The sequence below is a fragment of the Mercenaria mercenaria genome, chromosome 14 (assembly GCF_021730395.1).
Source record: "Mercenaria mercenaria strain notata chromosome 14, MADL_Memer_1, whole genome shotgun sequence".
Classification (NCBI taxonomy): domain Eukaryota; kingdom Metazoa; phylum Mollusca; class Bivalvia; order Venerida; family Veneridae; genus Mercenaria; species Mercenaria mercenaria.
The window spans coordinates 22,466,935-22,492,937 of record NC_069374.1 but is presented as its reverse complement, the minus strand read 5'-3'; the positions used below and the strand labels follow the sequence as shown (position 1 = coordinate 22,492,937).

At 35.0% G+C, this 26,003-nt stretch overlaps 2 protein-coding genes across 2 annotated transcripts; one reads left to right on the top strand and one right to left on the bottom strand.

Moving 5' to 3' along the window:
* The first annotated feature begins 17,563 nt into the window (after positions 1–17,563).
* Positions 17,564–24,825, top strand: LOC128548395 (alpha-(1,3)-fucosyltransferase fut-3-like). The gene is made up of 2 exons (XM_053523048.1): positions 17,564–18,777; positions 23,212–24,825. Exons 1-2 carry the CDS (start codon positions 17,641–17,643, stop codon positions 23,284–23,286), a joined length of 1,212 nt encoding a protein of 403 aa, XP_053379023.1. The 5' UTR covers positions 17,564–17,640; the 3' UTR covers positions 23,287–24,825.
* Positions 24,826–25,047: 222 nt separating this feature from the next.
* On the bottom strand, positions 25,048–25,788 carry LOC128548135 (uncharacterized protein K02A2.6-like). The gene has a single exon (XM_053522537.1). It carries the CDS (start codon positions 25,786–25,788, stop codon positions 25,048–25,050), a length of 741 nt encoding a protein of 246 aa, XP_053378512.1.
* Positions 25,789–26,003: the final 215 nt, after the last annotated feature.

The window sequence follows — 26,003 nt, the reverse complement described above, 5'->3', positions numbered from 1 at the left end:
ATTAATATTATACTTTCAATTTTTGACATTCTTAACATTAAGATTCGTTTCGATACTACGTGAAAAGTAGCTATTAGAAAGTAACAAAATGTAACTTAAATATAACAACTGCTGTTTGCATAGTCTAAAATTATAAATAAAAAATATGTGCTTGCAATTCCATGGAAGTTAAGATTAAGTTCTTTCTCTTGACTGAGTCTTTCATATCTATGTCATGCCTATCGTTGTTCGGGGTAAATGGTTGCCTAATGTACTAAACACAATTCATATCGAGGGGTTAAAGCCAGAACGGTATAAGTCCATTTTTCAAATAGTGGAGAAAAACGCAAAAGAAGGTTTTAGACACATAAAACTTTTTACTGAATCAGAATATTTAGGTAAGATTTGGTTATATTATAGACAATAATGTTGTTACAATGTATGAAGAATATAAAAAAGACTACTCATAAATTAAATTGGTTTTATAGTTAAAATTGTACTTAACACAATCTGGCATACAACAAAATGGAAAATAATTTGAGGGTTCAAATGTGTTAAGTGCACTTAGTTCTCTAAAATTTTGCAATAATGCTGGTTTAATTCGATGCCATACTGTCACAAGTGCACTTATAACAAAACTATTAAATCTTATGACATGATTTACAAAGACTAAGGAAATATGTGCACTTAGTACAAATAGAAATGTTGAGTAAAATGTGTATAAAATTACAAAATATGTTTAAAATTGTATAAAAATTACACTACACAAAATTTCAACAATCAATTCTAAATATTAGTAAAAGAACGTTTTCCCATCTTTTTCTATATAGTACCTCTTAAAACAAAACAACCCTTGTACTTATAATAACTATTCAATATCAGACTCATCACTTACTTTCAACATGTCTGTTTCTGATAGGCAGTCTCTGGCTGCTTTTTCAGAATGAATATTCTTGAAATACTGATGGAATTCTGAAGATGTTGTTCCATCAGAACAAAGCTAAAGAAGTCCTTCCTTTTTTGTATAATGGGAAGTTTTGCATTGTGGATCGGCAGTAAATCAGATTTTATAGAAGCTTCTTTCCTTGATTTCAGTTTTATACATTATAAATGTAGGTCATCGAAACTGTATTAAACATATTCATTTGCAGGTTTACCTTCTTTAAATTTTAACCTTTTAGTTTTTTTTCCACATTTTTGTCCCTTTTTATCCAAGCTTTTTTTTTTTTGGACTTCATACTTTGCAATGCTCTTTATGGAAAGAAATTCTCACTGGTAAATGTGCTACAACACAAGGATTTTTTGTTTTTGCCATTCTCACAATTCTATCCGACTGACAGGGTATGAATACAGTAACAGTTACTGAAGTTGCGTTCTTTGCTCTTCTATTTCCTTGTTTATACTACTACTCCATTTACAGTCATTATCCGTTTGCATAAGTTCGCTTACTTAAAACTTGCTCAATGGTTTCTATGTTATTGTATTTTTCTTTTGCATGCCATGTGTATATAAAAATCTCCGTGATCAAAATTCCCTTCTCTGAAAAAAGACAGTATGTTACGAAATCCCATTCATACTTTTGCAGGGGTATCATATTCCCCTCTTTAAAAATAGCAGGGGTATCATAATCCCATTCTTGAAAATGTCGGGGCTGTCAAAATCCCCTTGATTAGAATACCCTCTACTGAAGAAAATATCAACAAGGGTAACTTTTAAGTTAATATTTGAAGAATTGTGTGGTTCCTATTTTGATAAAGTGAAAATAATCAATGAACTAACTTTAAGTATTATATTAAACTATTTTATATCCAAAATTCAACAAAATAGAACTTTGAGTTTTAACAACTGATAAACTGAAACGGTGGAAGTGAAATTTAAAATTAAACAAACTGAATAATATTTCTCTTATCGTTTTCATTAAAATTATTATCAGTGTTATTAAATAAACAACAGTATTTTCTGACAAACAAATATAGATCAACTTTATGCACTGAAGTGTGCCAGATCTTTTAGCTCATAACAATACTGGGGTAAAGACGGAGGATAGCGGATAAGTCATGCCTCACTAATTGACGTTGAATTATACCAACTAAACACTATTGTCACTAAATGGAAATTCTGTAAAATTAATTATCAATTTATATTGCCCCCCACTTTAATGTTACAGCAACAATTCTCACCTTCACAACAATCACAATGAAAAAACATGCATTACTGTCCTAGTAAATTATTTTATGTACATGTATGCCAACTTCAAAGTTCACAATAGTTTCTTTATTCTTTATTCTTCAGATATTTTCCACAATTTTCATGTTGAACTTAAATTGGGCAAAGAGAAGAAAAACAAATTGTAGCAACCTAATGTTCTCTTATACAGGTAATTAACTTGGTTGACAATGGAACATGGAATCAGTAAAACTACTTTGACTGCAGATGGTTGGTTTGGTTTTGTGCTCAATTTGTTTGATTTTATTTCTCTATCTCTGGTTTTCATTTTACTATGTTCCTGATTAAACGGTCTCAACGGTTTTGTCATCTGTTCTGTCAACTCTTTGTTTTCTGTTCACAGCACAAGCTTGACAAAAAACTGATTGTTTACCTCCTTTTATAATTCCCTCTCATAGTTTTAATACTTTTCTTTGCCAAACTATTTAATATATACGAATATGGCAGAATACTGTTAAATCTGGAGTTTTCACCATTTTAGCAGGGAACAATATAAGTTTTCATGTGAATATAACATAAACCTTAATAAAAATATTACTTTCCATTTACAATTAACAATTATATACCTTGTGGATACAAGTTCTGAAAGTATTTTCTTTCCTAATTAACCAAAGGTGTTAATTCCAAAATGTAATAAGTGATCATATTTCATTTGCGCCTTGAATTATTAACAAAATGTGTTACTTCTAGAATGGTTTAAGTGCACTTGTATCGTTTTGGCACATTTTTTACCTTTCATAATATATCAAAATGTATACCGCCAGAAGGAACTAAGTGCACTTAAATCCTTCTGGTTTTCATGTTAATGCACTTATAACGTTCTGGCATACAACAATACTGATGATAAGCACTTATTGCGATATGGTTCCCTTTGATATCTTAGGTTTTATACCTTATATGGTGCCAGAGATAAGGGCAAAAGAAGGAGCTTTAAAAATGGTATTAAAAAGTCTAAAAAAGTGATTTTCAGTAAAACGTGGACTTATACCGTTCTGGCTTTAACCCCTCGATATGTTCCATCATACCCGGATGAAAGATTTTCGTCAAAACTATAACCTTTCATATTACAGTGTATCATGTTTTCATGTCAGAAACGTAAGGCTTAAATCCCCCTCTTGTCTTATGATGTGTTGGCTACTTCTCGAATAAATTACGCTTGTATACAATTTAGGACAAAAAACACATTTGGCAATATGCCGGGTATTTTAAACTTGTCGTATCAGCTACTTAAATGTACAATAGGGTTTAACGTAACGAAACGAGACGATACGTGAATTTCTTTGACTTTCGAAGTTACGATAATTGTTACCAATTAATTTCAGGAAAGTTCAATGTCAGGTTTATCTAATGAAATCATATCTCACTTTTTGTTATCTTTTATTTGAACACATTCAACGGAATCCATTTATTTCCAAGGACTTATAAGTGTGATAAATAATACGCTTTAATCAGGGAACGGGGCCTCCGTGGCTGAGTGGTTAAGGTCGCTGACTTCAAATCACTTGCCCCTCATCGATGTGGGTTCGAGCCTCACTCGGGGCGTTGAATTCTTCATGTGAGGAAGCCATCTAGCTGGCTTACGGAAGGTCGGTGGTTCTACCCAGGTGCCCGCTCGTGATGAAATAATGCACGGAGGGGCACCTGGGGTCTTCCTCCACCATTAAAGCTGGAAAGTCGCCATATAACATTTCATGTGTCGGTGCGACGTTAAATAAAAAAAAAAAATAATAATAATCAGGGAACAGTTATAATATGGGTAAGCGAAAGCATGAGATTCTTCGAAAGCTAGAATCACACTGCCCCGGATGGGCTTGCGGATGAGTTTCGGATTCCCATTCTCGGATTGCTCCGGATGTGTAAGGAAACAAATAGGTTTGGCAAATTTATTACGTTAGAAATCACTAAATAAATATTAACAAAACCTTAATCAACCTTATTAGAACCGGAATAAAACCGTCATAGCTTGCATTTTGTTTCAGCACAGGTCTTCCGGACTGTTACGATTTTTTAAGATCTGTTACGATCTTTGCAGAACTATTACGGATTTATTACGGATTCCTCACGGATATATTATCCGTGGCAAAACTTTGAGAATGTTCAAAACTTAGCACCCTTGTCCATGAATGCCCCCGATTTCAGAACGGATACTGTAACACCAGATGATGTACGAATAAGTTAGGACTTCTACGGACGCGTTACAGGTGCTATCCGGAACTCACCCGCAAGCCCATCCGGGGCAGTGTGATTGAAGCTTTATGAATATTGCGAACATAATTGTGCAGATAAACAATGAATGTTGACGCCATACGTCTACCTTAAAATAAAAAGAGTGTCAGATGTTTTTTCTTTTAAATTAACTTTTATCTAATTCTGTTTTGCTTTCAGAATGAAGGCAACATTGATGCCGATAGAAAAACTGAGTCTGCTATTATTCTTCTTGGTTGCATTCTTTGCTTCCAAAGGATCTTTTTGCAGATTGTATTAATAATGAAAAGTGTAACAATGGAAACGACTGTTGAATGATGTAAAAATATTGCGAACCGCTTAAGATTTTGAATTCACACGGTCAATGTTTGTTTGTGTGCATAAATCCTTAAAATATAACCGTATCGTAATTGGAAAAGAAATGGATCAGTTAAAAGGAATGCTTAATGACATATTAAAACATATCAATTATATTCTAACAATCACATATCTCAAATTGATCAGAAGCCATTCCGATTTGACGGGACATAGTTATTAATTAAAACGTAAAATGAAAGGGGTTCATTAACGCAGATACAAAAAAGTTGATTAGTATATTTAGCTTACTGCCGTTCAACTATATATGAGCCGCGCCATGAGAAAACCAACATAGTGGGTTTGCGACCAGCATGGATCCAGACCAGCCTGCGCATCCGCGCAGTCTGGTCAGGATCCATGCTGTTCGCTTTCAAAGCCTATTGCAATTAGAGAACCTGTGAGCAAACAGCATGGATCCTGACCAGACTGCGCGGATGCCCAGGCTGGTCTGGATCCATGCTGGTCGAAAACCTACTATGTTTGTTTTCTAATGGCACGGCTCATATGTTTATACTATTTAATCAACACATCTCAAATAAGGTCTTGATAAGGTTTGATAGCAAGTCACATATAAAAAAAGGGAAATTATTTGTCGATTATCATGTATAACTTCCGGGTTAGGAGTCGGACGGTACTTCTTAGGTCGGATTTAATTCTACCCTCACACCAGGGTGCCTCTAAACAAACCATGAACCTAAAGCATATTTAAAACACTGTTTCAAGTTTATTAAAGTTTAAAAGCATTGATTGCTTGATTAAAGAAATTAGACTGTGCTGTAAAATCTGTTTCATAGTACAAATGCATATTTTGAAGTGTGTATACTATACAGGCTATTTTCCAGCTAAACAATTTTTGAAATGTGCATCTGTTTAATAAATAATAAATTCTTATATTTTATCGGTGAATAAATATAATCAGAAGTTCGGATGCGTAGTAATTAAATTACGAGTGCGTAGCACGAGTGATTTAATTATCCGCATCCGAACGATTGCCTACATTTTATTCATCAGCAGAATATAGGAACATATCTTTTATTTTATGCTAACTAGTAAAATACTGTGTTTTATTAGTCCCATATCAGTCACAATCTGAGTGATATTGGTTTGCTATTTCTTTTATTAACATTCCGCAAAAAATAAACAGAATTTGTTTGTTTTGAGTGGATATGGAATATCACATCGAGAACTCATATAATTTAATTGCCTCACCTCTCGACGAGATATATTGCATATCTTCTAAAAACAAACAAATATTGTCAATTTATTTTGATTCTAACACGACATTTAATTTAGAATATCCCGAAATATGATGAACGCGTAGCATCCCGCCATTGTAGCGCCAAATTAAAACACAGACTGTGACAAACTCCCCGCAGCGGTTACACAGAACGTCAGTTACAGTTACTACTGTCACCACAGGGCATTTTCATAAAAAAATGATGAAAATTTAAATTCTTTATTTCTGTATTTTTTATACGGTTGAAGCATTAGATGATAAAAAATAATTCAAATCTTATTATCCCATAAAATCACATATTTCTATCGTCACGTAATAACCTGTGATTTGAAAGCGGAGCTTATCCAATCAATTCGCTGTGAGGAGTTTGATTACGTCAAATATAGATTCTCTGGTCCCAATCAGTTAAAAAGACTAAAATGTCACTACTGATTTGTGAGACACAAAAACAGATATTTGAGTATAATATATGCAAATGTTGAACAAGTGCGAATGTGTAGTACAATTCGGGCTCGTATATGAAACAACATCGAAACTAATCTTATTGGTTAGTGGACTTGCTGTGGCATGTTCGTGTTCGTTTGTACTGCTAGGCGCTTTGCCGTAACTGGTCTGGTATATTGATTGTAATGGTGATTTAGTTCGTATAAATTCTCTCTACACACACACACACACATATATATATATTTGATTCTTCCATGTGATGAATGTGATTTAGTCACCTGTCTGCTGTTGGATGTCAGTGGGTCTACCCAGTACCCATTCATGCTTGGCATTTAATGAATATATTGCTGCTTTCAGGCGTAAGGTGGCATAATGTAAAGGGTAAATTGCATTTTTCGTGCATTGTGTCATGTAACTAAATATGTATTTTAAGTTCGACTGTTGAATTAACCTAAAGAGAATAAATTGCGCAGACCTGTAGCATTGTTCAGCAAACTATACTGGTAAATGTTATTCAATTTCGAAAAAGAGACATCGGAGACAACCGTTATAAATATGAAATACTAAACTAATCAAAAAGTTAAAAAAAACACACAGTACTAGTAATACTGACGCAGTTTCATTGGTTAAATACAAAACAATGTTTTTTCCTATCAATGCAAATACAGTTTATAGATTGATACAAGATAAAAGTAGCTGTATTTTTTCGTCGTTCGTCGGATACAATAAAACAAGTTAACATTAGCTCATGAGTTATTTTCCGACAAACACATAAATGTATAAAACTGAAACTAACAATAAACATGATAAAGACATAAACCTGATTAAGCATATTTAAAACATATTTGATATGTAAAATTAAGAAATTTAGATTAAACTACTGGTATTTATGATAAGGCTAAAAGTGTACATAAGACAGCCTAGATAAAAAGTTCATGAAAGCATAAAAAATAACAATAATTATCAATATTTATAATAAATAGTTTGAAAGAGCACCATGTGCATATAAAATAGAGACATAAAATAGCCTGATAACTAATGTAGATATATTTATGGTTTACATGCTTAGAAAATGGTCTATATGGAAATAAAACAGAAACAAACAAACATAATGAACACATACTCCAAATTGCACGAAAAAAACTTAAGTAATGCTTAGCTAAGTATGTTATTTTAATTGTTTGTTTTTGCTTTTTATGCGTCTTCAATGTTTACTTTTTCATCTATATCAGTACCGTATATTACTATTTCATAGATCAAAATACAACAATTTTGAATTTTACTGAAAACGAAATATAGAAAAACGAAATATACTTAAATAAATACTTAAGTTTGTTATATCGTGCTTAAATAGGAATATCATATTCACGTGACTGAAACAAGTCCTTCAGACAAATACTACTAACCATAGTACAACTTAGCTATAAATGCATTGTTAGGCCACACCAAATTAATTTCTTGGTCATCGGATTTTTTCCAAAAAATTTAGGAGCGGGCGAGCGAAATAAAAAAAAATTATTTGTTTTTGGATTTCACCTATTTTTGGAGCGGGCGAGGAGCGATTTGAAGAAAAAAATATAAAACCTTATCACAAGAATCAACAAGCACTTCAAAAACATATCAAAATGGCTTGAAAATACATAAAAGAACCAAAGATCTTAAAATGTTGAAGGTTTAATGACAAACTGTTCCCAAATTACATTGCAGCCACTCGACACCTGACTCAAAAATAACTATGTTTACCGGGTCGCGCTACATTGTAATATTTACAAACATTTAGGCATTTAAACAAACTGGAGGGACATCAGGCGGATACAAGAAAATCTGGCAATTTGACCATATTTCTAGTGTATAGAAGTAAATGTGTTCGCTAAGTTTGTATCCTAGGCAAGCCAGTACCCTGGCCACATAAAGGGTTTCGCCTTAGATTCTATGTCACTACATAAGAATAAGAAAGCTGTTACTCTCATGTAGTGTATAACAGAAACCATTATATATATGGAAAATACTGCAATCACCTCACCAGTACATTAGGTACCCATGACCTTTACATCATAGTCTCTGTCAACTTCCAATGCAATTTCACCAGATACCAGGAAATCCATCATCCACTGATGGCCCAATGCACTTGTAAATTCAATGACAAATTTTGCACCTTCTGTTGGTCTTTGATTTTCACATTTTAACTTTAGCAGATAAGGAAAGGCTTATTTTTGATGATGCAAGTCTTAACAATAAATGCATTATTATCCTCAAATTCATTTTGATAAATAGATCTGATGGTACCAATTAAACAAATCTGAAAAAGGATCTATAAATAGTTATATAATATTCTTGTATTTCAACTCTACTTGAAAAATAAAAAAGTAAGCCGTTAATGCATGTTTTTATTGCGAGTTTGTAAGCTCTTTAGGATGCCTTTGTCCTAATAAAGTTCCATGTGCTTACCCGTTCTCCGCCAGAAAATTGTCTTTATTTATGATGTTACACTGGTTGTGAAGTCCAAATTGAATTATACCGCCTGTTCATCATTTAAGAACTACCAAGTTACTGCTGATATATGTGTATAATTTTAAGGATCGCAGCCAAACGTTGTTCTAATCACCAGCCATTATAGATGAAACTGTTTTAAATAATGAGATATTGATAAAAAAAATGTCTTGCCGAAACTCTTCATAATGATCTTTCCAAGATTTATTTACACAATCTAACTGTCATTTCGGCTGTCAATTTTGCAAACTTGGGCAACACAGAGCCTCAAACATGTTCTTCTGGTGTTTTAATGGACACTTATGATTAAAAGTATTAAATTGTATGAATTAATGTCTCTTCACAGTGACAATAAGGCTCCTAAACAGCAAAAAAACGCCCGCCCGGAAATTTTGAAATCGGTGTGCAAAAATTGAAGCGAGCGGAAGCTGATTTTCAAAAAAACAATATTTGTTTTTGATTCTGGAAAAAAATGGAGCGGGAAATCCGTTGACCAAGTAATCAATTTGGTGTGGCCTTATAGAAACAACCAGTATCAAATAACATTAACTTAAGCAGTAGTACGATTTTAAAATAGAACAGACTTAATTAAGTAATTATGTTAGTTTTTTTCGTGAGATTTGGGCCAGAAGTCCAAGCCCTTACCGACGTTTAAATGTGTCCAACCAGTTTACTCGTCTAGTTGAAGACAGATAGGCTTCTCTATGGAAAATAGGGGGAAAAACACACACACACAAACGGCACAAGACTATAAAGACAAGCATATAAAGTTAAGGAAACACAATTTTTAAGAATATAATTTTATACAATATACAGTACAGACTTTAAGACAACACGTTTACATACTAAAGATACCTTTTAATATACAATAAAGTTTCTGTCTTAACATGCAGATAGAGAATTTAGCTATGCACAAAACATTCAAACACATATTAAACAAAATGCAACTGAAAGGCTGACACTCATGCAAGATGGCTCAAGAGAAAAAAACATAAAGAGCATAGCTTTAATATTATATAAGAAGAACTGGCAAACATAACTGAAAAAGACACATTTTTAACTCAGAAGAAACAAGAGATGTAAAAATCACAAGCAGGACAACAAGAGGCAAGCAAACTGGCTAGCTGAACATAACACACATACACTTGGGGCCTGTCCGAGTGCGGACACTCATGACAAAATGGTTTTACTTATCCATTGTACGCATGTCATTTAGCAGGCTGTTCCACACCCTGACGACAGCCAAACGGAAAGAGATTTTGCTATACCTAGTTACACAATGTGGTCGTCTCAGTATGTTTGTGTATCTGAAATAATAATTTTCAACATATACAAGATATTGCAGATATTCTGGAGATAGATTCTTTATACATTTGAAAGATTCAAGTGCTATTGCACGTTACCTGTCAAGATGTAGTGTTGACATATTTACTTTTATTAAAAGAGTATCATAAAAAGGTTCATAATAATTCAAAACAATTTTAAGTGCCCTATATTGTAGCTTTTCTAATTTTTTTATTAGACCTAGTGCGTAAGTGTCAAATCAGTGGACAGTAACTGAAATTGGACCTGATAAAAGACCCACACACAATTTCATTATTTCCTATTTGAATGGACTTGACCTCTTCCTGTTGGCTCCTAAGCAGATGGACTGAAACTTTTCAGGGTTGGTTTGCATTTGGTTTATATTGAACCAGCGTATGAGGGATTCAGTTTCTGATTCAATAGTATCTTTAAAGGTTTTGAGATATGGGTGGTTATTAGATAAAGTGTCGTTTATAAAGATATTATTGAAAACCAATGGCCCAAGTATTGCGCCTTTGGACTCTCCCTTAATGATTTGTAATCTTCTAACCCTTTGTGACCTGTTTAAAAAATAGTTCAACATAAGTTGGCATGCATTAAGCTCGTCATTTAACTATAATTAGATTGCGAGGTAGACAATCAAACGCCTTAGACAAGTCCAATTAGCACCGTCCTACATATTTGTTTTCGTCAAAGGCCTTTCTCCAGTCTTCTACTAGACGGAGTAAGTTTGTCTGACAACCATTTGATGATCTAAAACCTGATGAAAATGGGTGGAATGTTTTGTTAAGATGCCCGTTTAATTGGTCGCTAATTCTTTTTTCATAATAGAATACTTACATGTCTGTATTTCTTTTTTATGAAATGTTCATCTTTTATAAATGGGGGTAACCTGACTTTCGCGTTTTAACTTGTTTGGAAATTGATCTTTATCTATGATACAATTTGCTAAATTGGTAATTGGTGCTGCAAGGCAAGTTTGACCTGCTTTATTTATTTCTGGAGGGATAAAGTCATCACCAGTTGTTTATTTGGGTTTGAGTTTCTGATATTATATTTGTTTATGCATTTTGTTGTGTCTATGGAGAAATTAAAATTTGTTGGGTGGACAATACTTTGTATTGCCTTTATGCTGGGGTGCTCCATATTCACTGGTGTGTTACATTCAGTGCCTATATTGTTTGCAGTTAAACTTCTTAGATACTATATCAGAAATCAAAAGACCATTTTCAGTGTCCTTAATGATTATTTGACTGTCTGATTTCTGTGTTGGCTTTTAGAACAGAAAAAAGTTTAATTGTGGGCCAACAATCTTTAGCTTTTGGTCCCTATCACATCTTTCCTTGAAATATATTTGTATAGATCCCCATTTTGACCTAGTGTAAAGATTTCGGAGCTAAGTGTATTTTAGCCAATTTTCTTTAAATATTTTCTGTAAATATTCAGTTTAAATCTGTCTTGTTTTAATATCTATTTTTTCGAAATTGAGAATTCATGTAAGAGAGAGAAATTCTCTTGGGCTTTAAACTTTTATAGGGGCATGTTTATCAATTACTTGTTTTAACAAGTGTTCATGGGCCCAATAGACATAATCTATATCGTCGAAAACATGGGTAACATAGAAGGGGGAATAAGATAGATCTTCATTAAATCCATTTTCTTCAAAATGTTTGTAGCTTCTAAAAAAGATGAAATGTAAGGCTAGATTTCCTAGAAGCACAGATCACCCAAAACACAGCTATAGAGCCATGCATCGCAATGTAGGTCCATAACAAAAGAAGCTGTAACGGAAAATTATTGTAGACAGGTTGCTTCAAAATCTATCAATAAATACATTATAAATATATGCAAAATACAGACAATGGGGGTTGGGTGGTCTAATTTAACTATTTTGCAGGTACTGAATGGCACAGAGAAGGTGCAATAAAATTATGTCAATCACTAAGACCACAATTGAAATTGATAGTGTTACAAGAAAGAGCTTTAACTATCAAACTTGAATCCTGATTTTTCATCATACATATTGGCCCTTTAATAACAATATTTTCTTTGTTAAAATTATCAAACATATTCATGAGTCTTTTTGCATTTGTCTCGTTTGAATAAGTCAAAATTTAGGTCTCTAATACATATTATACTGTCAAAAGTACGGTGTTTCGTTTGGACAATCGAGACTTTTTATTGAATCCTAAACCGCGATGTACGACGGTACAATGACGAAAACGCGATGGTGCAATGGCACGATGATGAAACAACGATAGTACGATGGTGAAAACACGATGGCACGATGATGAAATCGCGATGATGCGATCGTACGATGGTGAAATGTCGATCTAACATCGCGTTATCATCATCGTAACATCGCGTTTTCACCATCGTATCATCGTACAATCACGTTTCTACCGTCGTGCCATCGCGTTTTCATCATCGTACCATCGCATTATCACCATCGTACCATCGCGTTTTCACTATCGTACCGTCGCGTTTTCACCATCGTACCATCGCGTTATCACCAACGTACCATCTACCATCCGGTGGTCATGCGCAGTGGTACAGTATATGTGTGTCAGTAAAATACAGGCTTGATAAATCTCATTTTCACATTGCACTATGTACCTCCTACATCCTAACAAGAATAAGCTGAGTTTAAATAATATCATGTGACTATTACAACCAAAGGACGTGACCTTGAAGATTTTACACAATTTTAATGAACTAAGCACTGAACATTTTGTAAAACATTTTACAACACAGCAGAATCTAAATGGTAAATTTCTTCTCACAAAATACATTGAGATACATTTATCTATTGTTGACAAAAATACAAGTACGATGGTGAAACCGCGATGGTACGATGGTGATAACGCGATGGCACGATGGTGAAAACGCGATGGTACGATGGTGAAAACGCGATGGTACGATGGTGATAACGCGATGGCACGATGGTGAAAACGCGACGGTACGATGGTGATAACGAGAAGGCACGATGGTGAAAACGCGATGGAACGATGGTCAAAACGCGACGGTACGATGATGAAAACGCGATCGACATTTCACCATCGTACCATCGCGATTTCATCATCGTGCCATCGCGTTTTCACCATCGGACCATCGTTGGTTCATCATCGTGCCATCGCGTTTTCGCCATCGTGCATCGCGGTTTAGTATTAAATAAAAAGTCACGATTGTCCAAACGGAACAGCGTACAAAAGAGACACATTTCATCAAGACAAGTAGTCCATGTTTCTTCAGAAAGATGATTTTGTAATATCTGTGGTTTATAAATAACCAAAATAACCTACTCTTTTTTTCATAGACAGTCAATAACAAATACATTCTAGTTCTTTGTGTTCCAGGTCTTTTCTACGTTTAAAAAAGTAATTCTGATCGAACAAAAGTTATTATTATGCCGCCGCGTGCATTTCTATCTTTAGGCTCCTGCATTGAATAGCTTATTTATTTATTTATTTATTAAAACTGTCATCTGAAATTATTAATAGGTCAGTAAGTTTGTCATCTAATATCTGCTTTAGATCAACAAATTTATATCGCACACTATTTATATTCATATGACTAAGGATTGGTCTTTTCTTGTGTTCATTTCTTAAATTTCTAAAGAGTGTCAAAAATGTCATATTAAATATAAAATGTTGTTTTCTGTAGAGTTTGAATCAAAAGAGTTTTCACTTTCCTCATTACCTGTCAATTCTTCTGTTTGAGAAATTACAGTTAATTGTTATTGGAGCCAGTCCTCCTCCGGGTCAGGTTCAGGTATGTAACTGTCATTAAGATTTCCGAAATATGTACATGGGGTTGTTTCCCTTTGATCCATAATGAATATATTTGGAGAGATGTTACTGTTTATATCTATATTGTTACTGTTACAACTATATGATTGTTGTTGAGAAGGATTTGTTCAATTCTGTAGATTTATATTTGTGTTGTTTATAAGAAGGCAAGCCGAACAGTACCATTGAGAAAAGGAAGTTTTTTTAGTAATTTCAGAAATTAAATACCTACGGCTTTAAACCTTGACACAATGAGTAAATACCACTTGAAGAAAGACTTAATTGATCTTAGGATCAGTGTATCACAGGTCAAGGTCACAGGGATTAACCTCAGTTTCAGCTCATTTTGCTCAGGCGAGTTTTTGTGATCACCCTGAGTCCGTCGGCCTCAACTTTGTACCAAAACATTTTCTCCTCTGAAACTACTGGTCAAAATTACACCAAACGTGGTCTGTAGCATCCTTGCAAGGTCATCTCGTAGGTTTGTTCAAACGGTGTTCCTTTGTTGATTGTAATGGCCGCTAGAGCTAAAAATTGGAGAGAAAAAAAACACACTTTTAAACGCCTTTTTTCTCATGAACCACTTAAAGCATCAGCACCAAACTTGGATCATCGGTAGAATCCTAGGAAGGTCTTGTTTCAGATTTGCTTAAATGGATCAGTTTGAATGGTTTTAGGGGCCGTCAGAGCCAAAACTAGAAAAGCCTTTACACAACTTCTTTTCATGAACATCAACAAACTTTGTCTGTAGCACTCTAGTTATGTCCTCTCAGTTTGTTTTAACATGAAACAGTATATGTAACATTGTAATTATAAATTGATATATGATTGTTGAAACCTAATTATAAATTGATATAACATGAAGCAGTATATGTAACATTGTAATTATAACTTGATATATGATTGATTAAAAGATAGCCTCCATGAATTAATTAGATTTTCATATGATTCCTATTTTTATGTACTTTTTTATATTTTTCTATTCATGTCTGAGATGCATGGCTCTTCACATGTATTACTCTTAAAAATACATTGATAGTGCATTGTACTGAAAATTGATTGAGGGGCTAGTTTAAATGCTGATGGTAATAAGACAATTAACCTTATTTGACTTGCACTTCCACTGTTTAATACCCTGAGGGTGATTAAGGTCAGCCATTTATTTGTTCATACAGTGTTGCTGATAGATTATTTTGACAGGAATTAACTATTAGAATTCAGAACAATTTCACACAATCATTTTTTGGCGACCCTCTACCTAAGTAAAGTTCTTAAATCATCAACATAGCACCAACATAAACATCTTTGAGTTGTGAGCCTCAGGTGAGCGATCTAGTGTCACTATGGTCCTCATGTTTTACTTTCACCTGTTTTTTTTATTTTGTTTCTTTAAAGTTAGTATTTGTAATGAACATCCTGCATTTAACCCCACACAAATGTACCCACATACCCCACTCCATCCTTGCATATTATCTAATTATAGATATTAATGTCCCTTATTCAAATTTCCCAACATACCCTCTTTCCACTCATTTAAATTTGCTTTTACTTTCCGTTCATTTACATTTATTTTTACTTTCAGTTCATTTACATTTATTTATACTTTCACCTCAGTTTCTTGATAACTAAGTTTGATATCTCTAATCCATGTGCATCCCCACACATACGCCTGTTAAGTTACCCTATTCTCCATCCTTGTATTTCATGTTAGTATCAGTTCAGTATCCCTCATCCACAGTGCAACCCCGCACATACCCTTGTTACCCTATTCACCGTCCCTGTATTTTATTTTAGCTCAGTATCCCTTATCCATATCGTCGCAGCCGCATACCCTCTCACACTCCACTCCTGTACTTTTTTCTTTACTTTCAGTTCGCTTTCTTGATATTAAATCTCTGTACTCCTCATCAAATTTCTGAAGCACGCTTCCACATACCTGCCCCCTATCTGCCGCTTGATATTTTATTTTGTTATCTATCATTAACATGCAGACCCCAACTCTCCTTTCCGCTCCGGAATGTCGTTTTTACTTTTTGGTATATTATTCTCTTTTTCCGTCATTCCCCACTCTCAGTTTTAAACCTGCAGTTTCTTGTGTTTCTGAATATCATTTTTAAAGGTACCCTCCCTCCCCGCATACACACTTTCAAAATTATTGCTGTTTTTAACTGTTGAATTTACTGCCCTGTCCCATTCTATTTGCAAAAGTGTATTATGCACATACATGATAAAGTTTGAGGAGCAAATGAAGTACAAGTGTTGATCAAGAGTTTGTTATCTGAAAATTGTAATGATAAAGCTATATCAAATACCTGCAAAACGCTTTGATTCAGGCGCAGATCTGGATGATATAATTTTTTTTTTCCCAATATAGGTAGAAAATACGTATATAATAGTCGGATGCTTTGCACAGATGCGTTTATTATATACCAACGAATTTTTTGTCTGAAATACAGCATATGTTTTACTAACGAATACAAAATCCCGTATTCTATTCCAATCTGATACGGAAAAATATTCAATGGTGGAACTAATTGTTTTAGATGTGACGTCAGATATGACGTTTAAAGTGACGTAATGATGGCATCTCAACGTTCCATGCGTCAGAGAGATAACCGTTTCAGTCTTATTTATCTGATATTATAACAATTTTGTCTGATATAACACTAGTAATAGGAACCTGTATATAATAAAAGGATCATTAAAACAGCTCTACTGAGACTCGGCGCAAGCGCATCATGGGATCCAGGCCTGAAAAAATCCACTGAGGTGAATACAACCTTGCCGATCAAGTTTTCAAATCAAGTACTCTACTATAATCCTTGTTTACACGTGTGATAAAAATATTAAATGTTCATGACATTATAAAGATTCAAAGATCTCCAATAGTTTGGAACTGAAATAAAATCTAAAATCGTAATAGAACTAGATTTATGTGTATTCTTTTGAACTTACTGATCAATTTATATACATTTATGAAGTGCACTAGTTTGCAAAAGTACGAAAGTGTTTTCATGCCATTTTACAATAGACAAATACAAATTCACAAGATACAGTTTCGAAACACTTAACTTTTAGCCTGCTGGTGGTAAATCAGTGATGCTGCCTATGCGACCAGTACAGACCAAAATCAGCCTGCACGGATGGATCAGTCCATTTTAGAAATTTAGCAAGGTAAAGGTAAAGTGGTGTGAAACCTGGGCTAAAAACTACTACCACAGCAAGACCACTATGTTAAAACTTTAATATAAAAGCTACTACTTTCTCCTTTCGATTAACTGTAAATAGTGTAAATTTACCATTGATTATTATACACCTGTCCACAAAGGCCGCTAATTTTTATTTCTAAATGATGACCTCTGTAAACACTTTAAAGACAGTGTATCTTTAATTCTAAGTCTTTTGTCTTCATACACATATAGAGGGAATAGCACCGGTAACGTATTGTTACAACTTAAAACGACGGCTACGCTACTGCATAATGATATCTATCTTGAGATCAGGCCGTCACACGCGATCGAAAGATATTCAGTGTGACAAGCAATAGCTTAATACTCGTAAAATGCTTGCTAGATTATACGACATTGAAATGATAGAAACATTTTTGCAATGTGGTTTTACAGAAAAAATAAGAGTGGCTTCAAATGCATCTTTGTGTGTCTGTTCTCATATTGTTTTATATATATAATACGGATATTTATGTCTTCCAGTGATGAAATTAAGCCGTATGTTACTTATTTCTCGGAAAGAAATTTCCACAAAAACGTTTCAAAGAAAATTCTAATTTGGACACCTTTATTTTCGGACACTATTATAGAATATTGTGAACAATGCCAGTCGAACTGTAAAGATACATGCAAGTGTACTTTTACAGTAAATAAAAGTGAAATTACTACTGCAAACGCCGTTATATTTCAAAATTTTGATCTTTTTCCAAAGTCAGTTAATTGGGAAATTGGAACAAAAACAACAATATCATTTCCGACTTACCGTCGACCTGATCAAGTTTGGATTCTTTTTAACATGGAACCACCAAGCAATATGTTCTGGGATCCGGCGATCTTAAATGGAGTGTTCAACTGGACTGCATGGTATAGACAAGATGCAACTCTAATGTGGCTGTATGGCTCCAAGTACACACTGAATCATTCAGAAAGCAATGATGCCAGGAAACTATTCGGAAAAACAAATTTTCATCAAGAGAAATCAAGAGAAGTAGCTGGGATGATATCTAATTGTAAAGATCAAGCTGAAAGGTATAAACTAGTTCATAAAATGCAAAACCTTGTAACTGTAGATATGTACGGCGGATGTTATGATAGACCTTGTGGAAGTGTCATGAAACCCAAGAGTTGTGATGAGATTCTAAAACAATATAAATTCTATCTGGCTTTGGAAAACTCTCTGTGTAAAGATTACGTTACAGAAAAATACTGGAATGCTTTGAAGCGGGAACAGATTCCTATAGTTAACTGGAAGAATATTAGTGAAGACATCGTAATACCAAATTCATATATAAATGTTTTTGACTTCAAAGACATCAAATCTTTGGCAAACTATGTGAAAAAAGTGAGTTCAAATGCAACTTTATATAATAGTTATTTTCAGTGGAAGACAAAATACAAAGACAAAGGGACGCCTGTTACTTTTGAACTGTGTCGGTTACTGAGTCGCAACAGCTATCAGAGGCAGGTTTACTCTGACTTTGGCAACTGGATCAGGGACGATATATGTCCAAAAGTAACCGTATGTATTGTTACGTTATTTCTCCGTATTACGTGATCTCTCATATGTTGGTCATACAAAACTAAAACAAAACAGAGTACTGTATCAAAATCCGTTATTTATTTTGCAGCATAACATTTCTATTCAAACAAATTCACATATAAAACTTGTACATAGTCATTCAAAACAGCGATCCATACTATCGGTCTCACGATACTGTCTTACATTTTATCAACATCAGCAACTCTCCGAATACCAAATCAGAACATCATTTTTTAATGAAAAGAAAAACATTCTCAGTTTTTTTATATCCTTCCTCATGCGCAGTAAGGTTGTGTGCAAACATTTAATAGTGACGTCGTTGTGCTACCTTTGCGCGGCGTAACGATGTACAACAAAACTTCTACGCAACTATGAGCCGCGCGCGCGACTGTGCGCTTCGCGACCTTTCTAAATTAGCAAAAGTAATAAATCTCTTGGACATCTACAATGCTTAGATGACTACTATGTTATAATTCAATAATATATTCACTGCAACATAAAATCCTACACGATTTGATGGCCTTTCATCAGATAATTTTTGTTAAAATCCGTAGTTCAACTTGAAGAAAAATCTAAAACAAGAAAAATCTAAAACAAGACGCCATTACATGGTCTTCCTTAATTAGTTGTACTGATGTGAAATTTTGAGCCAACATGTCGACGGACAGGACAAATCAAAATGAATACTTTCTCAGTTGTTTGATCAAGTTTTAAAGTTTTTAATTTCGTTTCAATTTTCTCAACAATGAATAGTTTAATATTTGTTTCTAAAACGGTAAACAGCTCTGTTGACAAACCGATCAATCGGCATCTCAAATACTATTAGAAGGTACGTTTGGCGCCTTGACACGGTATGTGTTCGATTTATTAACGATATCTATACAGTTATATAAATGACATTTGTCAAAATTCAAAATTACCGTTTAATATGTCGCTAAATACATTAGTACATTATATGTATACTAATGTTTTTTGGCATTCAACGAGTACAGGAATCACATCTGTTCATATCATCATAGACACTCGAGGATAACATCAGTTATTAGTGTGTGCGTGCGTGCGTGTGTTCAGGTTGAACGTCTTTTTCAAGAATCTTTAATCATGTAAACGACGGTGTATACTTGTAGCAGTGAGCACAATGCCAAACTTTATAGTGCTGCCTCACTGGAATACCACGCCGTAGACACCTGACATGCTATCCCGCCCAGTATCCTTATACTGACAACGGGCTGACCAGTCCTAGCACTGTCCTCTTAATGCTGAGCGCCAAGCGAGGAAGCTACTAGTACCATTTTTACGTCTTTGGTCTGACACGGTCAGGGATCTAACCCTAACCCACGATCTCTCGCACACAAAGCGGGCGCTCTACCAATAGGCTACCGAGGCGTTCCTCAGTTAATAGACCGATATAAGCATGACCGAAAGCAAGTTACGGTACACCATAGTTATTTGGCCCAAATACCATGCTCTCTCTCTCTCCCTCTCTCCCTCTCTCTCTCAATCTCTCTCTCGCTCGCTCTCCCTCTCTACTGCAGTGATTATTTTATCAGCGCTGTACATGTAAATACAGATAAACTTTTTTATCTGCAGTTAAAGCTAGTATACAGTATATATTTACAACACATGGTTCAGCGGTGTAATAACAAATTTGACAGGACGGCAATTCTGAATTAATCAAAAAACTGAAGCCAACACGAAAGGAGTGATCAAAGGGGAAAGAAAAAAGTAAATAGACCTTTTTCCCAGCAACTGATTGGCCAGAAAAAATATCAAAACCTCACCTCTTACCATCGATACAAAACATGCAAGCTTTTATCATGGTTTAGCTTATCAGTTATAGTTTAATCAATTTACAACTTAAGCAAATATCATATATCGTCGGCTTTAAGCCTCGAGGTCAATCTCTAATATGACAACATTTTCATTTTTTCTTATTTTTTCTATTTTGTATATCATTACAGTTTTCTGTCTTTGTCACGTGTTCGTGCGCACTGTTTACCTTATCGGTCATTCTAATGTAATATACAGTTAAAGTTAGACTCGTCATTCTCCTCCAGTGACTCAAGTTTTGTAAAAATTTTATTCATTGTTTCAAAAAGTATTGCAAGATTTTCATTTGTGGATAGTTTCAAAAACTCATCGCTTCATCGCTACTGCTTTTCTTCTTTCTTTTCCTATGTTTTTGAACTGTTCCAGTTATTTTAAAAGGTATCATTCCACCCATCAGCTGTTGTATACCTGTTTTGTATTGGTATATTAACCTCAATATTTGCACTTTTATTTGAGTCCATCTCTGTATCACATCCTGTATCTGCTATTTTACAAATATTTCGACTACACATTATTAATGATCTTACGTTCTATTCGTCTGTTTACCTGTACTGGTCTGACAGTGTAGACTACAGTAAATTTGAACAAGAGGGTCATGATGACCCTGGATCGCTCACCTGAGTAATATGAGCTACATGTTTCAAATGTCAAACTGATGATTTTTAGAAAAAAATTGGAAGATTTTCCGATGTATGTCACAGGGTGGGAAAAATGTGCAGCCAGACCGGGACTCGAACCCGGGGCCTCGGAATACCGTTCCGACAGTCTACCGAATGAGCTATCCGGCCGTCTACACATCTTCTCCCCGTTTTAATATTCAAGTTCTATACCGTGACATATTTCCCCACCATTTTGAAATTCGTCCTCGAATTTCAGCGGGTACTTTATATATAAGCAATTACAGGCGTCGGAGACTAACCAGTGTAATGCCGCCACGGTCCCATGTTGAGCGCCAAATGTCACAGGGTGGAAAAAATGTGCAGTCAGACCGGGACTCGAACCCGGGGCCTCGGAATACCGTTCCGACGCTCTACCGAATGAGCTATCCGGCCGTCTGCACATTTTCTCCCCGTTTTAATATTCAAGTTCTATACCGTGACGTACAATCAAGTAACCCCTGGGGCGGGGCCAATTTTACCCCGGGGGTCATGATTTGAACAAAGTTTGTAGAAGTCTACTAGGCAATGTAACATATCAAATATCTAAGATCTAGGCCTTCTGGTTTATTTTTAGCAAATTTATGAAGATTTCCCTAAGTACAATCAAGTAACCCCTTGGGCTGGGTCAATTTGACCCTGGGGGGTCAAGATTTGAACAAATTTTGTAGAGGTCCACTAGGCAATGCTACATGTCAAATATCTAAGCTCTAGGCCTTCTGGTTTATTTTTAGAAAATTTTGAAGATTTTTCTATGTACAATCAAGTAACCCCATGGGGCGGGGTCAGATTGACCCCGGGGGTCATGATTTGAACAAATTTTGTAGAAATCTACTAGGCAATGCTTCACATCAAATATCTAGATCTAGGCCTTCTGGTTTATTTTTAGGACATTTTTGAAGATTTTCCTATGTAAATTCAAGTGACCCCTGGGGCGGAGTCAATTCTGACCCCGGGGGTCATGATTTGAACAAATTTTATAGAGGTCTACTAGGCAATGCCACATATCAAACATCTAAGCTCTAGGCCTTCTGGTTTATTTTTAGAAAATTTTGAAGATTTTTCTATGTACAATCAAGTAACCCCATGGGGCGGCGTCATGATTTGACGAGCTAATAAAAAAAGTCCATTGGATATATAAAAAAGTGACAAATATTAAACAAATGTAAGCATTATGTTGTTTTTGTTAATGCTTGTCACACCAGTACAAGACTATGTTGAAGAACCTGAAATATCAAAACTTAAAAGTATATTTCATTGCTAGTAAACAATGTTAAGTGGTTTTAATAAACTGCATTACAACTATGTCGCTGCTGATTCAGTGGATCTACATTGTGTATGAACAACCGCAACACTTTTCTTTTGAGTTTCCTTATTACAGATAAAAATGAGCCGTGCCACGAGAAAACCAACATAGTGGGTTTGCGACCAGCATGGATCCAGACCAGCCTGCACATCCGCGCAGTCTGGTCAGGATCCATGCTGTTCGCTAACAGTTTCTCTAATTGCAATAGACTTTGAAAGCGAACAGCATGGATCCATGCTGGTCGCAAACCCATTATGTTGATTTTCTCATGGCGCGTCTCAAATATATTTCAACTGAGACACAGATGCACATTAATTTGATTGGAACATAACGTTGCGCTTGTAAAACTAGCATTGTATGGTTAAAACCATTGAAATGGCGTATCTCAAGTTCACTCTTACACTTACACGATATGTTGTCCTCAGGTAATGAAAACTCCTATGTGTAAGTAATTTACGTCAACGATCTGCTTTTTCCTAGCAAAGGTCCAGCAATGAAGTAATATTTTTCACACAAAACGTGCTACAGTAACAATGTGGGAAATTATTTTGATGAAACAAATGCCTTTTAATTTTATTTAGGTTGTATTTCAAACTTTTTTAATACTACTATCCTTTTCAGGTTGTGAACAACATGAAAAAACAAGGAAACTGGTGGTTATTTCAGAAACTTGGGGTAGATATATCGTTTTGGTAGCTGATGCAAATGATACACGTGCAGTTGATGTAGAGCATATAGTGTGGACACCTATTCATTGATGCGTGGCCGAGTGATTAAAATCGTTGACTTCAATTTGCTTGCAGCTTACCTCTGTTTGCAGAAGCTCTGTTCATGTCGGATGTGGAGAAGCCACCCAGCATGCTTGAGGAAGTCGTTGGTTCTATCCAGGTGACCGCTGTACTGTATTGAGAAATGAGTAACTCAATAAAACTATTCTACAAGTTCATTTACTAGGGCACTACAAGTGGTCATATCGCATGCATGTATTCAACTAACATATAATGGTATCAGAGAGAGACATCCTTCTGCTAGGGAGCTAGTGGGAGGAGCTGCTTTCACTTGATTGACATTGTATTTAACAAGTTACACTACAATTCCTCCCGGCCAAGATTTGAAATTAGCCAGAATAAAATAATGTTTATACTAATCAAATTCTCCAACAGCAATGTCATTATTTCCAAACATTAACTGAGATTACAAGTGTTTGTCTTTACGAGTGTCTGTCCAGATAACGAGAGTTTTATTTGTAGCAATGATATGCTCCTAATTGCTTTATCATCTTATCTCGACGTTAATGTTCAATGGCTGATTTAAAGATTGGTTCCGATAGCAATTACTGTCTACACGTGTTCATAAATTACTTTTAATGTTAATGAGACTGGCATTTCATTCAAGTAAATAAATTATAAGCCCGATGATACAAAATGAATTTGCAATGAAGGTCAGATATATTATTCTAAAACAATAATGTAAATCCAGTAACAAAACAGTGTAAGCATATAAATGACATGTATTATTTCAATGCACCTGTTGCATGTATAATTCATGGTGAATTACATTTTATTGTTAAATCCTTTTACATCTCTTTGAATTTTTTTTTCACAACGTTACATATTTAAATGGTTGATTATTGATTAGCACTTTTAAATTCCAATTTTGAATGCAGCTTTTAAATGATAGATTATTGATTAACACTTTTAAATTCCAGTTTCGAATGCAGCTTTTCGAGTCTGCTTTGAATTATAGCGGATTATTATGCCGCTATTTATTACTTTGACACACATAATCTTTTAAGTAATCCGGTGTTTTTTTCTGTCTTTGTGTTCGTGGTAATACGGCATCGCCAGACTCGTTGCCTTGGTGTGATGGGGTTTCGTGCCTGGTTTTCTTCTCGAATTGTGATGATACGGTCGTATCATGGTTGGCGTTGGTTTTCTCGTTGTTTGGCTCAGTTTTCGACGTTCCGACACGTTTAAAGAATGGGGGTTTCGAGTTATTTGTTTGTCCTCGCGTTCGGCGGTTACCATTGACCCTTTTGTCTTGATTACCTCATAGGGTATTGGATCGTATGGGGTCGAAAATGTGTTGTGTTTGTCTTGTTTTACCAACACACTGTCACCAATTTTAATTTCAGTTTTTCTCGTGTTTCTCCGTGTATCAGCATAGTCTTTCATTTTCTGCTTTGATTTTCTGTCATTTTCTCTTGCGTTTTTGTGTTTTTTCGTTTTTTTTTTGCCTTTGTAAGAATGGAATTTTAATGTTTATGGGTCTTCCATAAAATAGGTCAGAGGGTGTTTCGGATGTCGTTCCGTGCGGTGTCGATCTGTAATTTCTCAGAAAAGCATACATGTCTTTTTTCCAATCAGAATGATGGACATGGGAAGCTCTGATTGTTTTGCCTATTGTTTTCATGAAGCGTTCACATTCAGCATTTTCTTGTGTTTGAAACCCATATGCTTAGCAAAATCTTTGAACAGGTGTGAATTCATGGGACTTCCGTTGTCTGACTTTAACACTTCTGGAATCCCTGCTCCTGAGAAAATTTTGTCTAGCACAGGAATCAGTGTTGCCTGTGATTGAATTAAATACTTCAACGAACGGGAAACGTGAGTATTCATCCATTAACACGAGTAAATACTTTCCATCCGGAAATGGTCCATAAAAGTCCAAGCTAACTACCTGAAACGCGTATTTTGGCATTTCACTCATTTGCAGCGGTTCTTGAGTCTTTTTATTTGTTGCTGCTAGACACGGAATGCAACTTTTGCATTTTGCTTCTACTAATTGATCCATGCCTGGGAAATAGACTTTCTCTCTTAATAATTGTTTGGTTTTAACAATTCCCTGATGACCCTCATGAGCTAATGATATCACTTTATCTTGTAATTGCCTAGGGATAACAATCCTGGACTCATGCAGCAGAATTTCACCATTTTGAAGATTTACTACCGACAGCTCGTTTTTGCAGCGTGACAGGGTATCAATGATTTTGTTTTTGCTTGGGTTATTCCAGTTTCCAGATTTGACGTATTTAATGGCCATTTGGAGGTCAACGTCCTGGGATGTTGCTTGAATTGTTTCATTCATGTCCATGGCTACAGGGACATCATGATATGCCAGGAAATTAACATATTCTTCTGCCACACTTGTTTGTTTGTGTTTTCCTGTGTCTGGGTGTCTGCTCAAGAAATCCGACATGTTCGAATCTCCACTTTTATGCATTACGTTAAAGTCGTATGATAATAGTCGCATTCTCCAGCGTTCAAGTCCTGCTGATCCAATTTTTGACTTCATTATTGTAGATATTTTCAATGAATTTCGCATCAGTGATCACATTAAACTTATGTCCATATAAGTATATATGCCAATGTTCTACACTCCAAACTAGTGCTAAATTCTCCCTTTCTTGCTGA

Coding starts and splice junctions, on each gene's coding strand:
- LOC128548395 (XM_053523048.1), top strand. CDS start 17,641: ATGTGGTTTTACAGAAAAAATAAGAGTGGCTTCAAATGCATCTTTGTG. Junction 18,778..23,211: donor ATATATGTCCAAAAGTAACC/GTATGTATTGTT, acceptor TATCCTTTTCAG/GTTGTGAACAACATGAAAAA.
- LOC128548135 (XM_053522537.1), bottom strand. CDS start 25,788: ATGTCGGATTTCTTGAGCAGACACCCAGACACAGGAAAACACAAACAA.